Consider the following 23,450-nt stretch of genomic DNA (forward strand, 5'->3'; position numbering starts at 1 on the left):
CTGAACACTTGGCCTTTAAATTCCAATGCAGTGGAGATGAAGAGAAGGAAAGGAATGCTTTTATTTTTCCAACTACCCTATCCTAAGCATCTAGCTCTGTGGAGGAGGGAATACTCTTTCATAGTATCATCATAGAATCATAGAATGATTTGGGTTGGAAGGAACCTTAAAGATCATGTAGTTCCAACCCCCTTGCCATGGGAAGAAACACCTTCCACTAGACCAGGTTGCTGGAAGCCCCATCCAGCCTGGCCTGGAACACTCCCAGGAATGAGGCATGTCAAGCCATTGCAGTTTTTTGTGTGCCACTGCCCAGCCAATTCCTTATCCTTTCCAATGCCTGTGGATGGTGGCTCTGCTAGGACTGAGGCTTTTATTGAACTAGCACTTCTTGCCTAATCTTTCTCCTCAGTTTATACCTGGGTATCCATAATCACAAGGGTATTTGGCATGCACCTGGGAAAAGTGCTCTTGAAGCTGTCTTCCTGACTGCCTTTTGATGTGGTTTGCTTGTGTCAGTGTAGTTATGACAGCTGACCAGGAGTGGGACCATCCCTCTTGGTGTTCCTCCCTTTCCATTCCTAACACTGACAACTGGGCTCAACTCATCCTGCAATAAACCAGTTCTGGAAGCTAAACCAGCAGAGAAAAACTAATCATGCTTAGAGGGAAAAAAAAATTTAAAAAAAGAAGCAAAGCAAGAAGGGAAAAAAAATGTAGCCTCTGGATGAGTATTCTTCACTCTGTTAAGCAGAAAGCCTCTTTTGGTTTCCCAAAAAATGTGCTCAGTCATCCCATTGCCCCCCACTCCCCAGGAAAAGAAACAGCAAGCTTCAACCATCGGTGTTTACCCCACAACTTATTTTGTCACACAGAGTTAGATTCTTATGAGTGGGGTGAAGTTTGTACTAAGAGTAAAAGCCCCTTAACACTGATTTTTATTTGCCCAGGCATGTAAATGGGGGATGGTTTGTCGCCCATTTTGGGTTAGTGGGCTACATTACAGTGCTTCCATTGGGAAAAAAGAGATTGGATTTTTTTTTTTTTTACCAAAATGCCAGCATATGAAGTTTCTTAGTGCATTTAAGAAAGGCATAGGAATGAAACCTTCATGGCTGTCATTGAAGGAACTTCAGTTAGGTGGATGACTTTTTCTTCTATTCTATTTTTTTTTCCTTCCCTTTTTTTTTTTTTTTTTTTTTTTAATTTCAGAGTTGGAGAGAATAAGAGGAAGGGGGACATACGAGTATCATTTCTATTTTAAGGCAGCAATTTTAAGGCAACACACTGCAAAACTGTGTGTCAGTTCTGGAGTCAGAGTGTCATTTGGCTGCTGCCTGGCCCATTCCAAGCCTTCTTAAGTGTGAGGAAAAGAAACCTCAGACAAATGAAACTACAGTAACAGTAGTGGCAGGCTGGATAGAAGAGCAGTGAACCTCTGGTGAGGTAGGAGCCTGCGCAATTTTTTTTTTGCTGAGCAAGAAGTGATTCTGAGTGTTCCCAGTCTCACCTGGCTCAGACAATTATTTAGCCATTGATCTTTCTATGCAAAATACTGAAATACTTATATTTTGGTGTTGCCTTCTGGTAGAATTTCATGGTCTTCAGTCTTGGCAGCTCATAAATCAGGTAGTGTCTCTAGCAGCTGCTGTCCTAAGGAAAGTTAGTAAAGGTGTAATGCATCTCATTATCCACCTGACAGTTTTGCATTCTTCTTGCATCATTGTCTGCCTCAAGGTTGACCTGTGACACTAGTTTGGTAAAAATAAACTAATAGTTAATCTGAGTGTTGTCCTCTCCCTTGTATTTGTGGTGTGCTGTGCATATAGCTTGTGGAAAATGGCATATGTACCCTGTAGAGGGTACATATGTCACAGGTTGCTGGATTTCCCTCCTGCAGATTTTAAGCAAGAGAAGAGTATCACAAACCTTTGCATATCTAATCTTTGCCTTTAAACTCAGTTTTGTTTTCTCTGGATATAATCCTGCAGGAACAGTGGTAATCCTCCATGTCAAATTTTGCCTTCACTAAAGTCAATCACTTGTGGTTTTTTTCTATGTTCAGGCTATTGAAAAGCATTGCCAGCGACAGGGAAGACTGAGTGTAATTGGAGCATCCCTCACACCACAAAACTGCACTCACAAAGGGTTTTGAATTTGTTTTCAAATACTAGCTCCAATATTTGTTTGAATTATTCGTTTATAATATTAGTATGTTATTATTATTATTGCTATTGCTATTATTATTGCTATTATTATTATTGCTATTATAATATTATTAGCTTCTTTACATAGGTGCCAGCTCCTGGGTTAAATGTCCCTTTGTCTGCATGTATGAATGTTGACCACAGTAGAAGATCCACAGAGTTCATGCCATTTCCTTTTTTAATCTAAATAAATTTTCAAACCAATTTAGATAAATTGTGAGGATTTCTTTGGAGGCTAGGCCTGGGAGCAGAGCTTGACACAGAGAAGATGACATCATTCACCATCCACACAGGCTTTGGCACAATTCTTGACTGAAATTCCCTCAATAAGCAAAGAGTGCATTAGCTCTGCAACACCTTCCCATTGCATAATGGTGTTTGTGCTGGGTGTTATTAAAAGCCCAGGTGGTGATTCCACCTGCGTCAGCCCCTGCTGCTGGCAGAGCACTGCAGGCACACTGTTGTTGTTGCAATGCCCTTTGTTGTGCCCCTGCAGCCTGGGAACGGGGCCCTGACTGTCCAGGGGTGCTGGTGAGGCAGGGGAGCCCCACTGGCACCCCACAGCTGGTGATTGCAGTGGAGCTGTGGGCACCTGGGTGTTTACCTGTGCCCTGTGTGACTGTGGGCTGCGTAGAGCCAATTATGATAAAATCAAGATTGCTGTCTTCAGAGGAGCCTGTGGGGTTAAGAGTTTCCAGATACAGCAACAGACCTGTTGGTTCAGGAGCAAGTCCTAGCCCGATCTGACAAGGAAGGGCATTTTAATGAAATTTTAATTCTTTGCTGCTGAAGCAAAGTAGGATCGTGGTTTTAGATGTGTTGGTCTTCAACTCTGAGAGCATTAAGGAAAGGAAAGGAAATAAAATAAACCTCTCTTAGTCAAGCATTGCCAGCACACACAGCAGCTTATGCCAGCCAGTCCTCAGGCCCTTTATAGCTGGTGTAGCTCTCCAAAGCAAGCAGTAGGCACTGTTTCCCATCTTGGTACCTGATTGCTTGATGCCTCAGCAGATCTGTGTACCACTGGCAGGTGAAAATAAAAATGAGCTATTATTAATATTAGTTTAGTGCCACTTGATTGTCTCCTGATCTGTTACCTGATGTTAATATTTTCATTTGGTGTATTGACTTACTGGGGCAGGCAGAGAGAGGGCAAGCTTTTAGGATGACAGGGAATGCAGCAAAGAGAAGAGTGGAAACCAAGCACCATCATACAATCACAAACCCTTGCTGGGCAGAAGTCATCTTAGTCTTATATTTTTAACTTGTTGCATTTCACATGCATGCCTCATTTTAATCCCTGTATCTCTTTACTGCATATCATCTCTTGTGTTTTACATGTATGTCTCCTACAGAGGTGCTTTTCTCCAGATTTTAAATGTTATCTAAATGTTATTTTTAAACATTAAAGATTGGCAAAGAGTCAGACTTTGGAGCCTTGAGAAGTCATGAGATGTTGCATCCACACCCTTTCTCTGCAACCTCAAAAAAGAAAATAAGGAAGACGCCAGTCAGGGGCACGGTTCAGAGGCCTCAATGTATTGGTGACACCCCTGCTTTGCCTCTGCTCCTAGCAGCACAAGTGATCTGCTCTGGGTGCCAAACTCCCCAGAAACAGGGAGAAGTTGAACAGGGAGATGTTTCACATATGGCTATAGGCGTGGAGTGGCACAGAGAGGGGTGGCCTTTGCCAGGGGGCCCATTGAGATCTGCAGTGACTGTAGATTGTGATAAAATTGTGCAAACTGTTCCCATCTATGAAGACATACTTCCATACTCATAACCTGGAGAGGAAGCCTAGGGCTGGGTTTGACAAGATGTTTAGGTATCTAGAGGTGGATGTCCACGGGGGTTTCTGGGTACACCAAGGCAAACAAAGTAAAGTGCTCTTGGAGGTCAGGCCATTTTTATACACCAGTTAAGCAAGTGTATGTAAACAGCCAATTATTCCAGAAGAGAGAGGGGAAAAAGGCTGGCAATTCCATCTCCACAACAGTCCAGCCTCACAGGAATCAGTCATGGTTTTAACTTGTGCTAACACTGCCAAGTCTAGGGAACAAGACCAGTATTCTTCTGTGGATTCCAGTAGATCATCTCAGATCATGATGAAACTGCTTCCCTTATTCTGGTCTCTTTGCTCCCTTGGGGCATAGAGCCAGGGCCACTGGGAAGGACCTTGGTGCTGTAAATGCATCCTAGAGCTCCCTGCGCTGTGCCTTCAGGCAGGACCATACATGGTCAAGTCATCATCCCTAAAATTCCTGAAGAGCATACCTGCCTGTGTCAGACACTGCTTTGATTTGTGCATAACCACTGCTTGGGGAACAGTTGTAATTCCTGCTCTGTGGACTCCTGTGCTGTCAGATATGTGGAAAAGCTTTCCTGCTTTATTTGAAAATACAAAACCTGGCTTATTTTAGGGAGTTTTCTTATTGATTTCTCTGAAACAATTATTACTGAGATTTTTTTGTTGTTGTTTTGTTCTGGTTTCCATTCACCTTGCTGCACGCTTTCACCTTTCATAGCTGAATTGTAACTTTTTGCTTTAAATGAATACGTGAGATGATACTTAATTAAAGTCTGGGAATGGAGGTGGTGATCATTAGAGGGTGATGATGTAGATGGTGAACTCCTCTGTTTATCCACAGAAGCAATCAGGCATGAGAGGTGGGTGTTGTGCCACTGTTCTACCTGGAGAAGCTGCCTCTGAAGCACAAGAGGTTAATTCGTTTTCTGCTGCTTGGTCTCTCTTGTGTGACTGCCAACAAAGGTAGCAATTACCAGTGTCATCTGAGGGGATGTTCCCTGATCTGGCTAATTTGAAACTGGGAAACCACACTGACAACTCAGCAAATTTCTTACAGGCCAGACGATATCCCTGACCTGGTCAGCAGTACAACAAAGTTGTTACCTAGACTAAATTTGTGCTAATACCTTAGGGCAAAAGGTTCCATATCCATTGCAGGTCCCTAGAAGCATTTGGTTGTTTGAAGGATCAGCTCTACCCAGATGCAGTCAAGAATGTGGAATGTGTTGGAAAGGGCGAGTCAGTTTGTGCCTGTCTTTTTTAGCTTTTATTATTTTTTTAAGGCAACTTCTGTGGCATAGTTTGCACTTCACATAACGAGTACGTATGCTGTCATATTTGTTGTGTGAAAATAAAGAAGAAATCATAGCAACACATTTGTTCTTGTGGAAGCAGCTGAAATCAAAGGAGGCAGTTCAGGAATGACTTTCACAATTTGCAAATGCCTAAGGGGAGTTATGATAGCTGTTTCTTTAGCCTAACGTTCAAGGATACCATAGACTCAAATGTTTGAGCACAGAAACACAGCAATCTGAGATTTAAAAAAGAGAAAAAAAAGAAAAATAACATACTGTAAAATAAGTGACTACCTGAAATAATTTAAAAGGGCTTTAGATGGATTTAGCAGAAGTTGTAGTGGGTTTTTCATTGCTGGTACTTTGAAATAAAGATAAAATGTTTTGTTCATGCAGACAGGAAATGTAGGCAAAATCTTATGACCACATTAGTTCAGACTAGAAGATTACAATGGTTGTTTTTGGCCTAGTAATGTATAAGTGCATTGTCCAGAACAATACAGTAATTTCTGTGCTCAAGTCACAGAAGTTCAGGACAAAAAGAAGAGCCATGTAGCCAACTATCTCTGTACACCCTCTGACATTTCAGTGTCAAGGAAAGCGTTAGCAAAATGGGGGACAACTTGATTTTCCAGCAAAGTGAAAATGTCCTTTTGGGCTTTGGTAGACTCTCGGTCATGAAACTTTGCAAACTTACCTGCAGCCATTGAGCTGGTTGTGCTGCAGAAGTTCCCAAAGGAGATTCTCATTTTTGCAATTTGCTGTGCAGAGGTGTTGAGCTCCCCTCAGTGTAGGGAGCTGCTGAGAAAATGCCAGGCGCTTGTGGAAAAGGAGTAGACAATATATGCAAATTGTTGGTATTTATTCAGTCGTGTAGTGAGGGAGAATAAACATTATTCCTGACATTTCCATTTTTGATTAATGATGAATGGGGCTGGCAGATGTTCAGCTGGCCGCCAGATGGGGTCTGCTCAGTCCAACAAACAGAGTAGGAACAGTCTGGATCTCGTAAAGCCAGCACAGACAAAAGCTCTGACAAAATCTCTAGTTCATCCAAGTGATACGCCAGTTTTGACCTCAAAACGACTAAGCCGTTTAAGAGTGGAGGTAGTACAACCAGCGAAACTGCTTATGGAAGTGAAATGGGGTATGGAAGGATGGGAGCTGGTTAGTTTGCTGGAGTTTGGCAGGTTTTTTCCTCCTGCGGCTCTGATTCCGTGTGGCTGGAGCTGCGCGGGGCCCTGTGCATTTACCCTGGGTACAGGTGCAGTGGTCTCGTCCCTGGGCACTGCTGGGCATCGCCTGCCTGGAGCGCCGTCAGCCCGGGACGGGCCGTGCCCCTCGGGGTCACATAGCCCGGCCTCGGTCCCGGGCCTGCTCCGAGCCGAGGGGAATCAGCCCGGGAGGAGCTGTGGGGGCTCTCCCGGCTCGCCATGAGCCTGGCGAGTGCCCAGCCGAGGGTCGGGGGTGACAGTGACAGTGCTGAGGACAGGGACGCTGCTCTGAGCACCTCCTGTACCCGTCAGCACCGGCTTCCCTCAGCGCACTGCGGGAAAGCCATTCAAATTTACACAAGTGAATTTAAACCCATGCAAATCCGGTTCCTGGGGGAAGCGATAAGTGTCTGAGAAGTGTCCCCTGCCGTCCCGGGCAGATGAGCCGCCCCCGGCTGCGGGGCTGGGCCGGGCTGCCCCTCGCGTCGGGGCCGTGTGTGCCGCCGCTCTGACCCCGAGATGCAGCGCGAATAAATTCCCTTTGATAATGACTTCCCCAGGGAGACAAAGAGCGGGAGGGAAGAGGAAATTTGACCGCGGTGTTCACGGTTACATTGGCGGTGCCAGGGGGAAGCCGTCCGCCTGCCTTTGAAGCCGGAGCACCCGCCTCTCGGGGCTTTTTATGCCTACGGGCTTGGGGGAAGTGGTAAAAGCAGGGACTGGCAGCCTCTTAGAAAATGCCCCGGTGCTGCTTCTCTGTGCGTAAACTGGGGCTCGGACGCCTCTTTCCCACTTGGAATTGTGCCAGGGGAGGCAGTGATGGACGGCTGCTCTCTGCGATCCTCGGCTTCAGATAGGGTTTATTATTTTTATTATATTTTTATTATTCATGTACAGAGACCTAGAACAAATGTTTTCCCGTCCTGAACCGAGTCCTTCCCGTCCGGGTGCGCGGGGCGGCGGTGGCCGGGTCGGGTCAGCCCGGGGCGGCCGGAGCGCGTCCAGGGTGGGGTGGGAAATCTATTTCGGGCGTAAACACGAACAAAAGCGCTGTAGCCAAACCGTGTGTCCGTCGTGTCCTGAGCGCAGAATTTATCGCTTCTGCAGGCGCTCCGTCCCCTGGGTGGGTATGCGGCCGGGACGGCGACCCTTCCTGCCTCGGGGGCGGTGGCAGGAGACGCTCCCCCTTCCCACGCTCCTTCCCCCGCCTCGGGCAGCGCTTTGAAGGAAGATCGCTGGCGGGAGCGATTCCTCCCGCCGCCTGACGGAGGAGCGGTGAGAGCGCGGGGCTCGGCGGGAGCTGCCGCTCCGGTGCCGGTTCGGGAGGACGCGGGGAGGCCGCTCCGGCCGGCCCCGGCTGCCCCCGCCCGCGGGAGGGGACGGGACGGGGCGGCGCTGGGATCGGTCCCGCTGCGCTCGCAGCCGGCGGGACGGGAGAGGAAGCGGCGGCGCCGCCCGGCAGGGACAGGGCAGGAGCAGCCCCGGCGGGACCGTGCGTGGCGCTGCCCGCGGGAGCCGCCCGGGTGTGCGGCTCGGGAGGAGCTGCCGCGGCGCCGGGTCGGGGCTGCAGCCGGCATCGCCTCTCCTGCGCCCGCTCCGCCGCTGCTTGGGTGCCGCTCCGAGGTAATTGCGGTGACTTGTGTCCGCTCTCCTGGGCGGCCGCTGCCCCGGGGTGCCGGAGCTGCCGGTGCCTTTGCGCGTCCGGCTCCCGAGCGTGGGGACCCGGGGACTGGGGGTACTCCTGAGCCACCTTCAGAAACTTGCTCGGGATGGAAAACCTGTCCTTCAGGGGTCTCTGCCTGCTGAGGAAGGCTCCGTCCCGGCTCTCCGAGATGGGGGCGCGGGGCTGTCAGCGTGTGCGGGGCTCGGGCGCAGAATTTTTTTGCTTTTCTATTTTTTTACAATTCCTGTCTTGTGACTTATTGAATGCTTTCTTCAAGTGTTTTCTCTGGAAACTTGTCTCAAATGAGGGCTGTGAGCCCTAACAAAGAAGGGTGTTGTTCGACAGCCAACAGGTGATGGGGTGAAACCTGAGTATATGTGTACATTGGAGTAAAGTCTGGCTGCTGTTTAAAATAGAATTTTAAAAATCAATGGGAGACTGTAAAAGGCAAGATTTCCGTCTTTCTAAATCTGTACACCCTCTTAAGGAGAGAGGCGGGGGGGAGCATCCCTGAGAATACCTTTTTCTCGGCTGGAGGTTTGGGTCTTGCCTCACTGCAGTGTGTGCTTGAGTTTCCATCGGCGATGTGCGGAGCCAAGGACAACACGGCCAAATCAGATGTGAGATGTGTTGGCATGGGGCGATGCTTTGTCACGGGGCTTCCTCCTTTTGCTAAATGCAGGTAGCCTGCCTGTGCAGTATGGCTCGTCTAAAGAAAATACCGTGAGAAGGATCGTCTCGCTTCCACTTGGAAAAGTGGTCTTGGCACTAGGATGCTGGAGGGGGAAAGCACTTAACTCCTCTGTTGCTCCTTGTATACAGGCTAAAAAAAAAGGAGAACAGTTCTTCTAGGGTCCACATAGAGGTCTTTTGAATGAACAAGCAGACTGGCTCTATTCCTTCCCGACCGCTCTGGGTGGTTCATTACTCAGAAGGACCCAGCAGCTGTGTGCTGGTGCTGATGCAGATTCTCCTTATCAGTTCTGGGTCCGGATTTCCCACACAGAGAGCTGCAGAGCTCACCGTGGGTATGTTATTTGTGCTGTAGCTAGGGAATGGGACTTCCTGATCATGTGCATAATACACATTGGAAACGGGCTTTGAATTATTAATAGTTACTTTATGGTGGTTTATTGTTGTTGTATTGTGCCCTTCCTCTTCTAATGTAGTTATCTTGCACCAGAGATTAAATAAGCAGGTGAATGGGCTGCCCGTGCTAATCTCGAGTCGTTGAGGCTTCATTGTGAATGGAGGCATGTGATATGCATCTTGTATCCCCTATAGCCTTGTTAACAAGCCTTCTAACAAAAAAGTTGTTAAAACAATTTGCCCTGCAGGACAGAGTAAAACAGCAGGGGGTGGGCAAGGAGATGTTTGTCTAACTTTGCTTACAAATCGTGACCTCTTCTATCTGGTCAGGGGGAGCATAATCAGTGAGCTGGAAATCCTAGCATGGGGATAACCTTCATATAGGCTTCAGCAACAGCTTTGTTCTAAGTTTGATATCCCAGTATTTTGTGTACCCATAGCTTGGTAATTAGGAGTGTAGTTTGTCTTTGCCTCTAAGGAATTTGTCGTATGACTGTTTTAATTCATCAGTGGAAAAAACACAATAATTGCCTTTCTTTTCAAATCAAATGTAGCTGTGTAACTCAATTATGTTATTCATAGTTGTCAACCTGCCAGTGAAAAACCTCCTTGTAGGCTATAAAGCCTTTTTTGAGAGGCAGTATTTGAACAGAGCTGAAACCTCAAAATGTTCCATGGTCTTTAGGAAAGCAAAGCAAAACAACACATCCTTGCTGTGTTTTGTAGGTGTCATGGCAGGAGTAGAAAGACCACCTTTCTAGTCATCCCTTGGAAAGCACTTATTTTTTCAGCTGTTGTTTATATTCATTTGAATCCTCCTTCGGATGTAATCATTTTAAACAGATCACTTTGAAGGATGAGTGAGGCTGGGGGGCAGGGAGGAAGAACCCTGTCGTTTTAAAATGCAAACCAAATTACACTTGAACAGGAGAGGAAGAAGAACTCCTAAACAAGCAATTGCTAAAATACTTCTTCAGATAGCCTGCTGTTAAGACAGGCTGGGTTAGAAACCTTCTTCTCAGCAACCCCACAGTATTTATGATGTGTGGTGTGTTGTCAATCATTTTATAGCCAGCTTCACAATCATTCTATGGGAACTTTTTTTTTTTTAAGTGAATTATGTCCTTTGAACTGTCTTAAGGTTCCTTGAGGTTTGTGGACCTTGCTTTGAACATTTCTAATTACCTTATCTGGGGAGGAGAACCCTGACTGTAAAGTTGCATTTTACATTTGGATGTAAGATGTATTTTTCTTTTATTCTCTATCAGACAAGCTTTCACACTGCCCCGTGTGACTGGAAACTGGACCTGTGGGTCTGTGGTTTCCTCTTGTTGGAGCTGGTGTGTGCTTTCTGAAAGGGACGTGTCAGAGGAGGCCAGGCAGAGCAGTCTCTGCAGAAAAGCAGCCTTGTCTCTCTCTTACCAGCGCCTTGTCTTCCTTAGGAATTAGGAACACTCCTACACTTCTGTACCTTTACTGTGCCTAAGATCCTGACCTTGTCCAGTGCTGCTTTGTGGGAGTAATATGTAGTCTTAGTGTTCAAAATACTCAGAAAAGCTAATAAGTCATCATGCATTCAGATTTTGTGTTGTTTCCTTGTCTTTCAAGAGAAGTTGAAGAAGTTAATCTTTGATCTTGTGGAGAGAGGGTTTTGAACAATCAGTATGAAGCAATTACTCAGTTACTTGGTGTGCTTGGAGTGTTGGTGTTGTGAGAACAAGGCAGGAGTACACTCTGCTCAGGTGCCCAGGCACTGCCAGAGCTGAGCCTGTCTCTTTGCCTAAATTGTTTCAAATCTGCTTTCTGTGGGATGTGGTTGAGGTCCTGCTGCCTAATGAAATATTGTCAAGGATGTTTAACCTACTGACTCCTTTTATTCCTGGGATATTGGGCAGGAGTCAGTTCTTGAAAAGGAACCATTTGACAAAGTTCTTGCAATGCCCTAAGAACTGGAAATACCAGCTGAGGTGTCAGTGAGGGAACCATTATTGCAAACCAGGCATCTGCCCCTTTCTAAAAGGAAATGGTAAAATAGTTCATCTGCTGCTCAGGTCATCTTGGAAGGAATTCAGCTTCTCAATGATATTCCTAGCGACTTTATATTTAAGAATTACTTGGATATAGATGATGTGTGACACAAGCTGTCAAAGTGAGCATCCCTATCCATCAGCAACAGTGAACACTATTGCCTTTTTTTCCTAGAGTGATTTCCTAACTGCATCACATTATTCCTCTATCCCTCCTTCCTCACACCCCAGTTTTATTCAAGCAGTAACAATAACATAGCTGATGCATGACTTTACTTCCACCAGTAAGTGGGAAAGGGAAAGTTCTGTATTCCTTATCATTCATTTCTCAGAGCAACTAATTCAGGGGATGCAGTATGTACCAGGAAGCCTGTCTTTCTGTTTTACATATAAAGGAATGAGCTTTAAGGATTGAGTTTGACTGTATTTACCTTCCTTGAGAAAGACTGTAACATGGTGATGTTAAGCTCAGAAGCTGTTGTGCTAACCTTTAGTTGTTCAACTTGAGTAAGATTTCAGACATGTGCCTGACAGCTCACCAGCTTTCCAGAAATAGCCCATTCTCAGAGGGAAAGTTGGCAGGTTTGCTTGCCCCTTCAAATATTAAGTTAATCTCCTACTACAGTACAGCTATGAAGTGTGTTGGCATCTTAGCAGTGCACCAAAAATAGTGGGTATGTTTCTAAAAAAAAAGTTTTTGAAGCAAAGTTAAACAACTTAATTTTTTGGAGCACTAGCCCAGTGGAAGAGTTAAATAATCCCATCTCTTTTTATGGGCTGTGGGAATGTATGGACATATTGAAAATAGAGCAAGATAAGACTATATACTGAATATTATAATTTCTCTGAATTTGTAGCTTTTGGATGCATATGCCCACTTTTTGTGGAGTGAGTTTGGGTTTATGTGCTGAGTTAGCAGAACCTGGCACTAACCAATGCCACACACTTGAAGGAGAAACTCCTGTTGAGTAACCAGCAGAATATTTGGGTCAGCAGTCCTAAATCTTTCACCTGTGATCTAGGAGCCACTTATTTTCTCTAAAACAATGATGATGAGACTGGAAATGTAACATAGGAAGTTTTTAGATTGCTCTTCTCATTAGACCCACCAGCAAGGTTTATGTCAAGGAGATCAAAATTTTCTACAGCTCGGATGTAGCACTGACAAAACTGGATGTGGGTTTAGATGAGCAGGTGAAAGAATGTCCTAAAACAGGGAAGGAACAGCTCACTCATAACGTGGCACTGTAAGAGCGAGCTTGTCCCTGCCCCAAGAGGTCAGGATATTTGCTGTGTTAGGACAAATCCTCTGTGCTTTTGGTTATCTGTATTTCGTTAAAATGCCTCATCTGAATTTCCCAATAACTTCTGCTAGAATTAATGCAAGACATATATCTTGTTAAGCTTTTTACTGCAGACTGCTGCGGATCTTGGTGAGAGCCTTCTTTGCCAGTTGCGACTCAAAACAATCCCACTGATATTAAGCTTTGCAGGCTTCATGAATCAACAAAATCATCTCCCTGTAGGGTTTTAAATTGACAGAACAATCATGATGTATTTTACAGAGACTAATCTGGCATAATTGGATTTCAGATATTTAACAGGACCCACGCCCTTCCGCTCCCATACAGCTCTACCAAAGTTCTCATCCAGCAGATGCTCTGTGCCTGCCTTGTGAACAGCAGGATGCTACTTGCACAACCATCTTTCCCCAATAGTTTCTTTAGTTTTTGACAAGTGGTTGTCATGTCTTTTGTTTTACTAGGTTAGTGGTTGTAATGACTTCAGGAAGAGCTTGTGTCATTCCTGTTGTTAGTACCTGCTCATTGAGTCTTTGCTAGATTTACCTGAATATGTATATATCCTGTGATGTGAAACAAGCACAACTGTAAAAGGTGACAAGTGCTAATACTGAAATACATTGTGGTTCCCAAAACTGGTAATTTGTGCCTAGGTTTCTGGGATTTTTTTTTTCTTCAATAGTTTTATTTTCATAACTTTTTTGAGCACTTTTGAATTGCTTGTAGGAAGTTGTAATGAAGCATTGCTAATTTATTGTTCTGGGCAACACAAGGAATACTAAACTGTTGTAAGATCATTTACACTGATAATTAGTTGTTCATTGTTTAAATCTATTAAAGCTCTATTAATCTTTTTCTCCAGATCACTGCTTGATGAGCTGCAGCTGAAATATTTCACACTTCACACTTATGCCATTGGAGATGGAGCCCAAAGCCAATAACCTCATTTTTGGGTGTCAGCGAAGCTCAACCTCTGATGATGACTCTGGCTGTGCCTTGGAAGAATATGCCTGGGTCCCCCCAGGCCTCAGACCAGAGCAGGTACCAACCATGTTTCTGCATTTTAAAAATAAGCCTCGTAAGGACTGTCTGAGGGAGTGATATGCTGCCTCTATAAGTCTAATTAAATTCTTATAATGCATAAAATTTTAATTCATGTAGAACTTTTCACTTTTTTTTTGTTTCCTGTCCAATGGGGCTGTGTGTAGGGAGCCTAAAGTTCTCAGCCCTGAGGAGTTTTATGTTCCAAAAAAGTTCCCAGTCAAGGTTTTTCAAAAAGTATATGCTGCAGAGGCATGTATTGCCGAGTAAAAGCAGCACAGAAGTTTGCTTTCTTTCTGAAAGAAGTTATTAGGTTAAATTAAAGCTCATGGCAAACCTCATGACATTATCCTCCCTGGCCAAGTATTTCACTGCACTTGTATGACTCTTTAAATAATTAGGCATTTGACATGTAGAATATGGATGGTATGACAGTGCATATAAATGAAAGTGTTCAGTCACTGTGACAGGTAATAATGTATTTTACGCTTGTTTAAATAGTTGTATGGCTGCCATTTGTTCGTGCCAGGATTCCTCGTGCATGGTGTCTGGAGCTGACACTTGTGGCTTGGCTGGGCTGTGCTTTCCCCTCTTTTCAGTCCCCTCTTTTTGTGCAACATCACATGGCAATGGGAATATCAGTGAAAGTATTGATGACCAAGTTGCTGTGGGAGACCATGAACTGCTCATGGTATTCATTCACGGTATTGATGATATTGCAACTGTGCTGAAGCTGTGTGCTCAGTAATATTCAGAACTCAAGACTTCAGTGTTAAATGACCAGGGTGGCTTTGCAACATCTGCTAAAGGAGGCAGAGCAATCCTGGCAAGCTTATACATCCCATAGTTTAAAAAAGTGCAGAAGATGTCTCTTTTTTGCAATGCAGAGATTTTCTTAATAATGAATAAAGTAACAAGTCAGCAGGAATTGCAAATAACAGGCTATTTTTAGGGCAACTCTTTTTATCACTTACTTAAGCATCTATAAGGATCCTGATGAATCAGACCTTAAGGCAAACAGTGAGCTAACATTCTGCCAGAACAATTAAATGCCCTAAAATATCCTCATAATCCCAGCTAGCCCAAACTCAACAAAGATGGGAGGACTTTTCCCCCAGAAGGACTTATTTTGAGAATAGTGCAAGAAACTTGAGAAAAGGGCATAAGCTATTTTTAAAGCTTCACTTTTTGCTGCATGTTATCTTCTCTTGGAGCATCTTGAAATATAGTCAGTAGCAAGTGGGCATATAGTAGACTTCAGTTGTTTAAATTTTGGTTAAATGAAGAGCAAGTCATGTTTTGTACTACCTGTCTCTCATAATTCTGATTGCTTCCTGACTTAAGTGACTGATTGATGCCTTTTTTTCATCTGTCTTGCACAGTAATAAGCTGTTGACCTGAGCATTATTTAAATCTGTATGGCAAGTAATATTTTTGCCAATAGTCAGCTCTTACAGCCCCAGGCCTCGTGACAAGCTGGAAACCGCATAGGAAAAACAATAAATCTGTAGCTGTTCCACAAAAATATTTTTTGCCATTGGGCTTTGTCATAGTGTTCATTACAGCTTTCCTGTCATAATATTCTTCTGAAAAAAGAAAAAAAAAGGAGTGAAGACTGATACAAAAACATTCATCCCGTGAAAATTTCCTGGTTAATTTGCATCTGATTGAAATGTGGCTGAATCCAGCCTCCTCCCAAGGGAAGGATGTTTCCACCTTCTTACCAAAGCCCACATGGAAGCAATGAAAGCTGATGCTTTGGGTGAACCTGATCAGCAGGAGACTACAAAACAGTTTTTGTCTCAACAATGTGTAAAATGCAGAGAGCAAATTACATTTGTTTATATAGTGGCTGTTTTCTGGAAAGCTTCGTGCCTTGTGTGGTAAATTGCAGAGGGAAACTTAGAATTTCCATGGAGTTGTTGACCAGCCCTGAAGGGGGTGGGAATAATGAGAACATTAAATGTGCATAATTTATGATACCCCCCTAATTGTCACTGCAAATTGCATTCCAGAAAAGCAATTCAGCACCTGGGTGCTAGTTTTATCAGAGACTTCAGGTTTGCTGAGCTGGTTCATCTGGGTCTTGTATTTTCAGCACAAACCCTGTCACAGTCTAATGCAGTGTGACCTCTTCTTCCTTAGTAAATGAGACCTGAGATAAAACAGTAGCCAAAGGACACTGGCAGTGCTTGGGGCCTGTGTGTCCCTGGGTCTGAACTCTGCATTTCTCCTGGTCAGGTCCAGCTGTATTTTGCCTGCTTGCCAGAGGAGAAGGTCCCTTACGTTAACAGCCCTGGAGAGAAACACCGGATTAAACAACTTCTCTATCAGCTGCCACCCCACGATAACGAGGTAAATACAGAATTTAGGATGAACTGTCAGGGCTTGGGTCTCCCTGGCAGCTTTTCCGTGGAGAATTACCTGCCTGTGCATTTATTACAAGCCTAAACCATGGCCTGCAGTGGCATCTGAGCTGTAAAGCAGCACGGTGTGTACACTGAGTCCATTGTTCAGCTGTCCGCTTGGCTTGTGTGCAGATAAGAGCTGTCTGGAAGGACACTGCCTTTGCTTGTTAGGGAGGCTGGTGTCACTGCAATAAACTTAACACAAGTTGGTTTTATAGTGTTTGCAGCCACCCACCAATTACCAGGAACATACAAATTCCTGGAATTGCATTGTGGCGCACAAAAAGGATGCTTTGTGATAGTAAAAGGTTTGCATCTCAGTTATGCAGTGTAATTTGGAGTAGAAGTGGAAATAACAAACAAGGTCTTTGTAAGGAAAGGGGCGGGGGTGTCAGTACTTAAGGTCTTGTGTATACTGCAACACTTAGTCGTGGGCACTTAACCATAAATCTAAAGGACAATATTATGGCTGATTTAGGTTTATTCTGTTATTTGAGGTTAGCAGCAGACTTTGGGCTAGCTTCTAAAAATGTTTCTCTTGCCTAAACAACTCCTCAGTTTTGCATTGTGGGTTTTTTCCTGTAATGAAAAAAAAAATACCTCTCCATATTAATTTTGCGTTATGTCATATTACCTAAATATTAAGATGGTAGAGAAGGCAAGCAGGAGAAGTTTAATTATAATTGGCAGCATGCCTGATGAATTCCTTGCATATAAGCACTTACTTACTCATCTGTTCCATTAGAATCTCAGTCTCTAATGTAAGCTCTCCTGTGTTTTCACTGGAAGGTGAGGTACTGCCAGTCGCTAAGTGAGGAGGAAAAGAAGGAGCTGCAGATGTTCAGTTCTCAGCGCAAAAAGGAGGCACTGGGACGAGGCACCATCAAGCTGCTCTCCAGAGCAGTGATGCATGCTGTTTGTGAGCAGGTAACATCCTGGTGCCATGGGCTACCTACAGGGCTGAATAATGTCTAACTGCAGTATCTCAGTATTAAAATTTAAACTTACCTCTGTCTGTGTCTGAAAACAACAACAACAAAAGATTACTTTTGAAACTGCATGGAAGAAGAAAGAAAGGTAGTGCTTGCTTAAGCAAAATGTAACCTTTGATACTACTGGAAATGAACTGAGTCTTTGATATATTTCCTACTCAAAAAAACCCCTAATGCTGACTCATATTAAAGTAAAAGCAGACATAAGCTTTAAAACGTTATTTTGTATAAAATAAACTTATATTCGCAGAAGGTTCATTGAGATGCACTTCATCTAGACCAAAACTGATAATATTTTTTTCCTCTTGTCAGAATTTTGGAATAAAATCTCATATTGGGTTTTGTGTTTTAACTTAGTTTATATGCAAGAAGCTAGTAGTTTTGGATGGCAGGTGTGTTCACTTTCTGGGTTTGTTCCTAGTGTGGTACAAAAGTCAACGGTGGTGAAGTTGCAGTTTTTGCCTCAAGAGCTGGGCCTGGTGTGTGCTGGCATCCCTCCTGTTTTGTGTGCTTCACATGCAATGAGCTTCTTGTTGACCTTATCTACTTCTACCAAGATGGAAAAATTCACTGTGGCAGACACCATGCTGAACTGCTCAAACCTCGATGTTCAGCCTGCGATGAGGTAAAGAATTCACATTTTACAGGCAAGCTACATTCCTGTCGTTCAGTTCACAAACTGCATCACTTCAGAAATTCCTAACTCCAGATGCAGTCATTTGAGAAGTCAGGACTCTGCTGCATGGATGTGTTTGAATACTGAGGGATATTTAATTTCTTGTCAAACTGAAAATACTACAAGCAATAAGATGGTATTTAGAAAGCAAATACCTGTTTAGAATTGAACATTCTCAAATATTACAATACATTATCCTTACAGAAGCTTCTTTAATGGTGGAGTTCTGGGGTTCCTTTTTTTTTTGGCTGTAGAATGTACTGTCTTTCTTTCTTTTTATTTTTGTTGTGGGCGATTGTTGCTTCTATCTTTGTATTCAAAAGGGAGCAAAATGAAAATAAATTTTGTGTGTGAACTGCAGAGTTAAGATACTTTACATGCTCTAACTCCCAAGGTGAGATTTTGGCCACTTAACTAAAAGTATCCTTTTTATCTCTGAAAAGATAATTTTTGCTGATGAGTGCACAGAAGCTGAAGGTCGCCACTGGCACATGAAACACTTCTGTTGCCTCGAGTGTGAAACAATCCTGGGTGGACAGAGGTACATCATGAAGGATGGGCGCCCCTTCTGCTGTAACTGTTTTGAGTCGCTCTATGCAGAGTACTGTGAGACCTGTGGGGAACACATTGGTAAGTGTGTCCTTTTTAAGCATTAAACTTACAAATTAAGGGAAAGCTAATTTATGAAATTATTTCACATTCCAGAAGTATGAATTCTGCAAGTAAATTTTTAGAGAGACCCAGAGCATTGCTTTTTCTCTCTTTCCAGGTGTTGACCATGCTCAGATGACCTATGATGGACAGCACTGGCACGCCACAGAAACTTGCTTTTCTTGTGCTCAGTGCAAGACCTCTTTGCTTGGCTGCCCTTTCCTTCCAAAGCAAGGGCAGATTTACTGTTCAAAAACCTGCAGCCTGGGAGAGGACGTTCACGCCTCCGACTCTTCTGATTCTGCGTTTCAGTCGGCTCGATCCAGGGATTCCCGGAGGAGCGTCCGCATGGGAAAGAGCAGCCGGTCCGCCGACCAGTGCCGCCAGTCTCTGCTCCTGTCACCAGCCCTCAATTACAAATTTCCTGGCCTTTCAGACAATGCTGATGATACTCTGTCTCGTAAGCTGGATGATTTAAGCCTTTCAAGGGAAGAGGCAGGCTTTGTTAATGAAGACTTCTGGAAAGGAAGAGTAGAGCAAGACATGCCTGAAGACCCTGAAGAATGGGCTGAACACGAAGACTACATGACCCAACTTCTTCTGAAGTTTGGTGATAAAAGCCTCTTCCAGCAACCCACTGAAGTAGACATTCGATCAGGTGAACACTGGATTTCTGATAGCATGGTCAAGAGCAAGTTGGACTTGAAAAAAAATAATCCAAGCCTAGCAAGTAAGAAGTATCAATCAGACATGTACTGGGCCCAGTCACAAGATGGGTTGGGAGACTCTGCATATGGCAGCCACCCAGGCCCTGCTAGCAGCAGGAAAATCCAGGAGCTAGACATGGAACACGGGGCCTCAGGATACAAACATGACCAAGCACCGTGGTATGGAGGTTCACTGGAATGTTTGTCTGACCTGAAACAGCAAGAACAAAGTGTTCGAGACTCAATGGATTCCCTGGCTTTGTCTAACATAACAGGTAATGGGGAAATCAGTTAATGGTTTTGGATGGAGAGGTCAACAAAAGCATGTGTGTTGGAGTATTTTGAAGGAAAATTTTTCATTTTAGTGATTTCTAAAAAGCTGTAGTATCAAGAGATGCATGTAAAGGTAGGCAGCAGCTTTTATCGAGCCCATAATCTTTTACAGGACATGTTTCTGCTACTTAAAATCCTATTAGATTTTTCTCCTTTCCTTTTGAATTATCTTTTTTTTGCTTTAAGCAATAATGTTAAACAGAATAACAGTCTTCAACTACACATTTATTATATACAAACCACTGCTTTAGGCAAATTACTATTTTTCTATACCTTATGTATAAGAAGTTGCATTATATATTAGGATGATATTAAAGATAATCTACAAAACACTTTAGATGACTTCCTCATTTGCTTGTAAAAACATGTAGAAAATCTGAAAGGATGGTAAACTTCTTAGCCTTAGGCAGTTAGGTTTGTGAGATTTCTTTTTCCCCACTTACTAAAGGGAAACTGATAGTGCACTTTTATGAACCTCCTTGTCAAACATGACTTTATCCCCCAAAGGGGTAGAATGTGTGCTAACCTTCCTCTCCTATTTTTGTACAAAAAGCCCAAACCTGGCAGTTAAGAGCCTTTGAAAAGTTGTCCAGTCATCATCTCCTTTCCTTTCCTCCTGTAACCCGGATTAGGGCGGCTGCTTGTCTAGCTGAGGCCCAGCCACAGGCTGGCTGCATTTGTCAAGCAGCAATGAGGGAACTGAGGAGGGGAGCTTGGCTCAGGGGACATGGGAGGAGGAGGAGGCACGGGAGGTGTTGCACCTGGGACCATCAAGGGCATGTGATGCTTCTGATGATTTTTTGAGAGTAAGGATCCTTCTTTGCAAGGCAGTAAGCTTGGCTTCCCTGTCGCAACAGCTGGAATGTGAATTTGGCAACACTAGAAATGTGACATTATTTTAGCCTTAAGAATGGCAAGCACAGACTGCAGAATAATTTTAAATAAGCCTTTTTTATTAAAAGGCATACCTGTATGTATATTTCAAAATTTTCTACCCATGAACTTCTAATCTTGATGTCCTCACAACAGCTAATTCTTTAGTCATCAGAGTTAATAGTTAAATGTTTTAAGTCAAAACAAAGCTTATTCTACTATGAAGGAAGTGGTTTTGGTAATAGTTCAAAAAAACACTCGGTGACAAGAAATGTTCCATATTTTGTTATAATACTTGTCTCTTTGGTTCTCCTCTCATTTTCTTTTTCCTTCTTTCTCCATTCCCACCACAGGGGCCTCAATGGATGGAGAAGGCAAGCCACGGCCATCTCTCTACTCTTTGCAAACTTTCCAGGAACTGGAGGTGGAGGACTGTGAGAAGATGAGCAACATGGGAACTCTGAATTCTTCAATGCTCCATCGGAGCACTGAGTCCTTGAAGAGCCTGAGCTCAGAGTTGTGTCAGGAAAAAGTGCTGCCAGAGGAGAAGCCAGCGCATGTGCCTGTACTGAGACGATCTAAATCCCAGTCTAGACCACAACAAGTGAAGTTCTCAGATGATGTTATTGATAATGGAAGTTATGAGAACCTCGAGATACGCCAGCCTCCCATGAGTGAAAGGACTCGTAGGCGTGTTTACCATTTCGAAGAGCGTGGAAGTCGGCCTTCTCACCACCGCAGAAGAAGTAGGAAGTCTCGTTCAGATAATGCACTTAATTTGGCCACAGAAAGAAGATGCTCTCCAAGAGAGAGATTTCGTTATTACTCCCCTCAGGATCATGAAAAATTTATTCAGAATAGAAGCTCACGTGAGCTTCGGGCCTATATCCAAAACGCAGAGCTGTACGGACAATATGCCCATACCAGGTCTGACTATGCACTGCGGAATCAGCTGGCTGATAAGTTCTTTGGATTGTATGGGGAGGAAGATGACTCCTGGTGTTCAACTTCATCCTCATCATCTGATTCTGAAGAGGAAGGATATTTTCTAGGACAGCCAATTCCACAGCCACGGTCATTGAGATATCCATACTATACAGATGATCTTTCTGGTCCAACTACTGCATTATCCAGTTCTCAGTTTGGACAAAGGACAACCAAATCAAAGAAGAAGAGGGGACACAAAGGAAAAAATTGTATTATATCTTAATTAATTACTAGTATTTCTTAATTGGGAGGACCAGTCAATTCTGTAGCTACAGTTTGAACCACATCTTTTTTATATTAATAATTGTACTTAGGCAAGTTGCTGAAGTTCATAATGCTTTGCCACTGTAAATGATAACCGTGCCAGAGTTTACATTGTAAAAGTAACATTCAGAAAGAAATGTCACCACGCCAAATGATCTGCTCAGATACTGCTAGGTTTACATACTGTGTTTCAGCTGTCAAAATACTGTTACTGCAGTTCTTAATACAGAGGTTTTGTAGACATATTATTTTATGCTCACTATTCACCTACATTGAATTATCTGAAAGAGAGGATTTGACAAAGATGAATAAATAAAAATGTCAGTCCTATGCTGTAGCTATAGACACACGGGGTGCTCTTTGACTTCTTCCTCTTACTGCCAAGAAAAAGAAGGCTCTATACTGTGCCCTTTCTTCATTGATAAAGCTCACTCTTCCTTATTCAAGTTTCCATACAAAAACTGGATTCTTTTTATGTGTAAAATGCTCCTTGAGAAAGCAAAAATCATAATGTGGGAGCTGAAATGCTTGAAGCCTTGATGTATCCTAAAGCAGCAGTGAATGTTTTGTACATTTAACTTTCATGGTTTTTCCTCTACAACTTTTTGAGAAAGTGTGAGATGGCTGGTTTTGGTTTGGGGTTTTTTTCATGCCTGTTTAAAGGAAAATATTAATTCAGCTTCTGGAAATTGGACTTAGCTGCCAATGAGTGGTGATGTTTTTTCTGCCATGCCCCCCACCCCTCAGCAGTGAGAGAGGTAAAGGACACTGCTGGAGTCCTTTGCTCAGACGTGTAACCCCATTTAAGTCAATGGATCCACTTACGTAACTAAAGTATTTTCATATGGGCTTAAAGGATTAGGCTCCAGAATTGTGTCTTTTCACATGCATTATCCAGGTTTTAAAATGTATTAGCTGCAATTCTAAGTCAAAAAAAGTAGATATTTATAAGGTAGTATTTCATAGGCTTAAATGTATTCATAATTTAACAGTGCAAATACTAATGTACATATTGTACAGTTAAAATTTTAAAATCTGAATATTTTTATATCCCTGAATTTGAAGAAGTTTGTTACAATATCAAACTAGATTTGTTAGGGGTTTACCAGCAGTGTTATGGATGAAATTGCTTGTATTTTAGTCAGGGGGTTTAAGTTGAAAAATGTTCAGTGCAAAACAGCTTAATTTTGTCTACTAGGTATTAAAAGCTCTATATGCATGGTGGGGCTATGTAAATACTCTCTACGGCCCTCTTAATCTTGCAAGTATTATTTATGGGTCAAGCAAAATGTAAACTATATAAATGTAAAAACCATACAAGCTTGGAATATATCATTACAACCAGTATGAAACTCCTGTGGACGTGATTTTTTTTTTATTATTTTTCCCCCTCCTTCCCCAAAAATAATTTCTGAAGTTTGCTTACTTAAAGGAAGAGAGATACTGAGTGGTTCTAGAAGGCAAGCTGGACAAAACTATAAAGTAGGAGGTAATCACAGTAGTTGCCTTGAAGTCCAGATAGGGAGCAGGAACTATTTAAAGTTACAATAAACTTCCACTGTTTTAAATAAAGGGCAGGAATTTCTTAACAGTGATATCCACTAATGAAGATAGTTCCATTTCACAGGCTTTTTTTTGTAAGAAGCATCTATTATTTCATTCATTTCCTTTCTTCAGGTGGTCAGAAAGCCAATGGCTTTAGCATTTACTAAGCTTGCCCTTCTTGAAGACAGAGAAGTATGGAAACAAAAGCAGCTAGAAGTAAGGGAGGGAATGAACATGGACACTGGTTTGCACCCAAAAAAATTAGGCTATTGCTAAGGGTAATCAGACTAGCAGTTAATTGCTTGTATTTTTCAGGGTAAAATGACCAGAGGTGGTACTCACCACATAGGTCATTTTCCCAGCACACAGA

The 23,450-nt window shown here is 43.2% G+C and overlaps 1 protein-coding gene across 1 annotated transcript in view; it reads left to right on the forward strand.

The window, feature by feature from the left end:
• Positions 1-22,876, forward strand: part of PRICKLE1 (prickle planar cell polarity protein 1) — a 66,222-nt gene extending 43,346 nt beyond the window's left edge. The window contains exons 2-8 of the mRNA XM_058023512.1: positions 13,466-13,644; positions 15,886-15,999; positions 16,842-16,979; positions 17,466-17,669; positions 18,164-18,350; positions 18,490-19,353; positions 20,638-22,876. Of these exons, the coding sequence (XP_057879495.1) occupies positions 13,513-13,644; positions 15,886-15,999; positions 16,842-16,979; positions 17,466-17,669; positions 18,164-18,350; positions 18,490-19,353; positions 20,638-21,494 (2,496 nt within the window). The 5' untranslated portion in view covers positions 13,466-13,512 and the 3' untranslated portion in view covers positions 21,495-22,876. The remainder of the gene's footprint in view (positions 1-13,465; positions 13,645-15,885; positions 16,000-16,841; positions 16,980-17,465; positions 17,670-18,163; positions 18,351-18,489; positions 19,354-20,637) is intronic.
• Positions 22,877-23,450: the final 574 nt, after the last annotated feature.

Source organism: Melospiza georgiana, chromosome 4 (genome assembly GCF_028018845.1).
Source record: "Melospiza georgiana isolate bMelGeo1 chromosome 4, bMelGeo1.pri, whole genome shotgun sequence".
Lineage (NCBI taxonomy): Eukaryota > Metazoa > Chordata > Aves > Passeriformes > Passerellidae > Melospiza > Melospiza georgiana.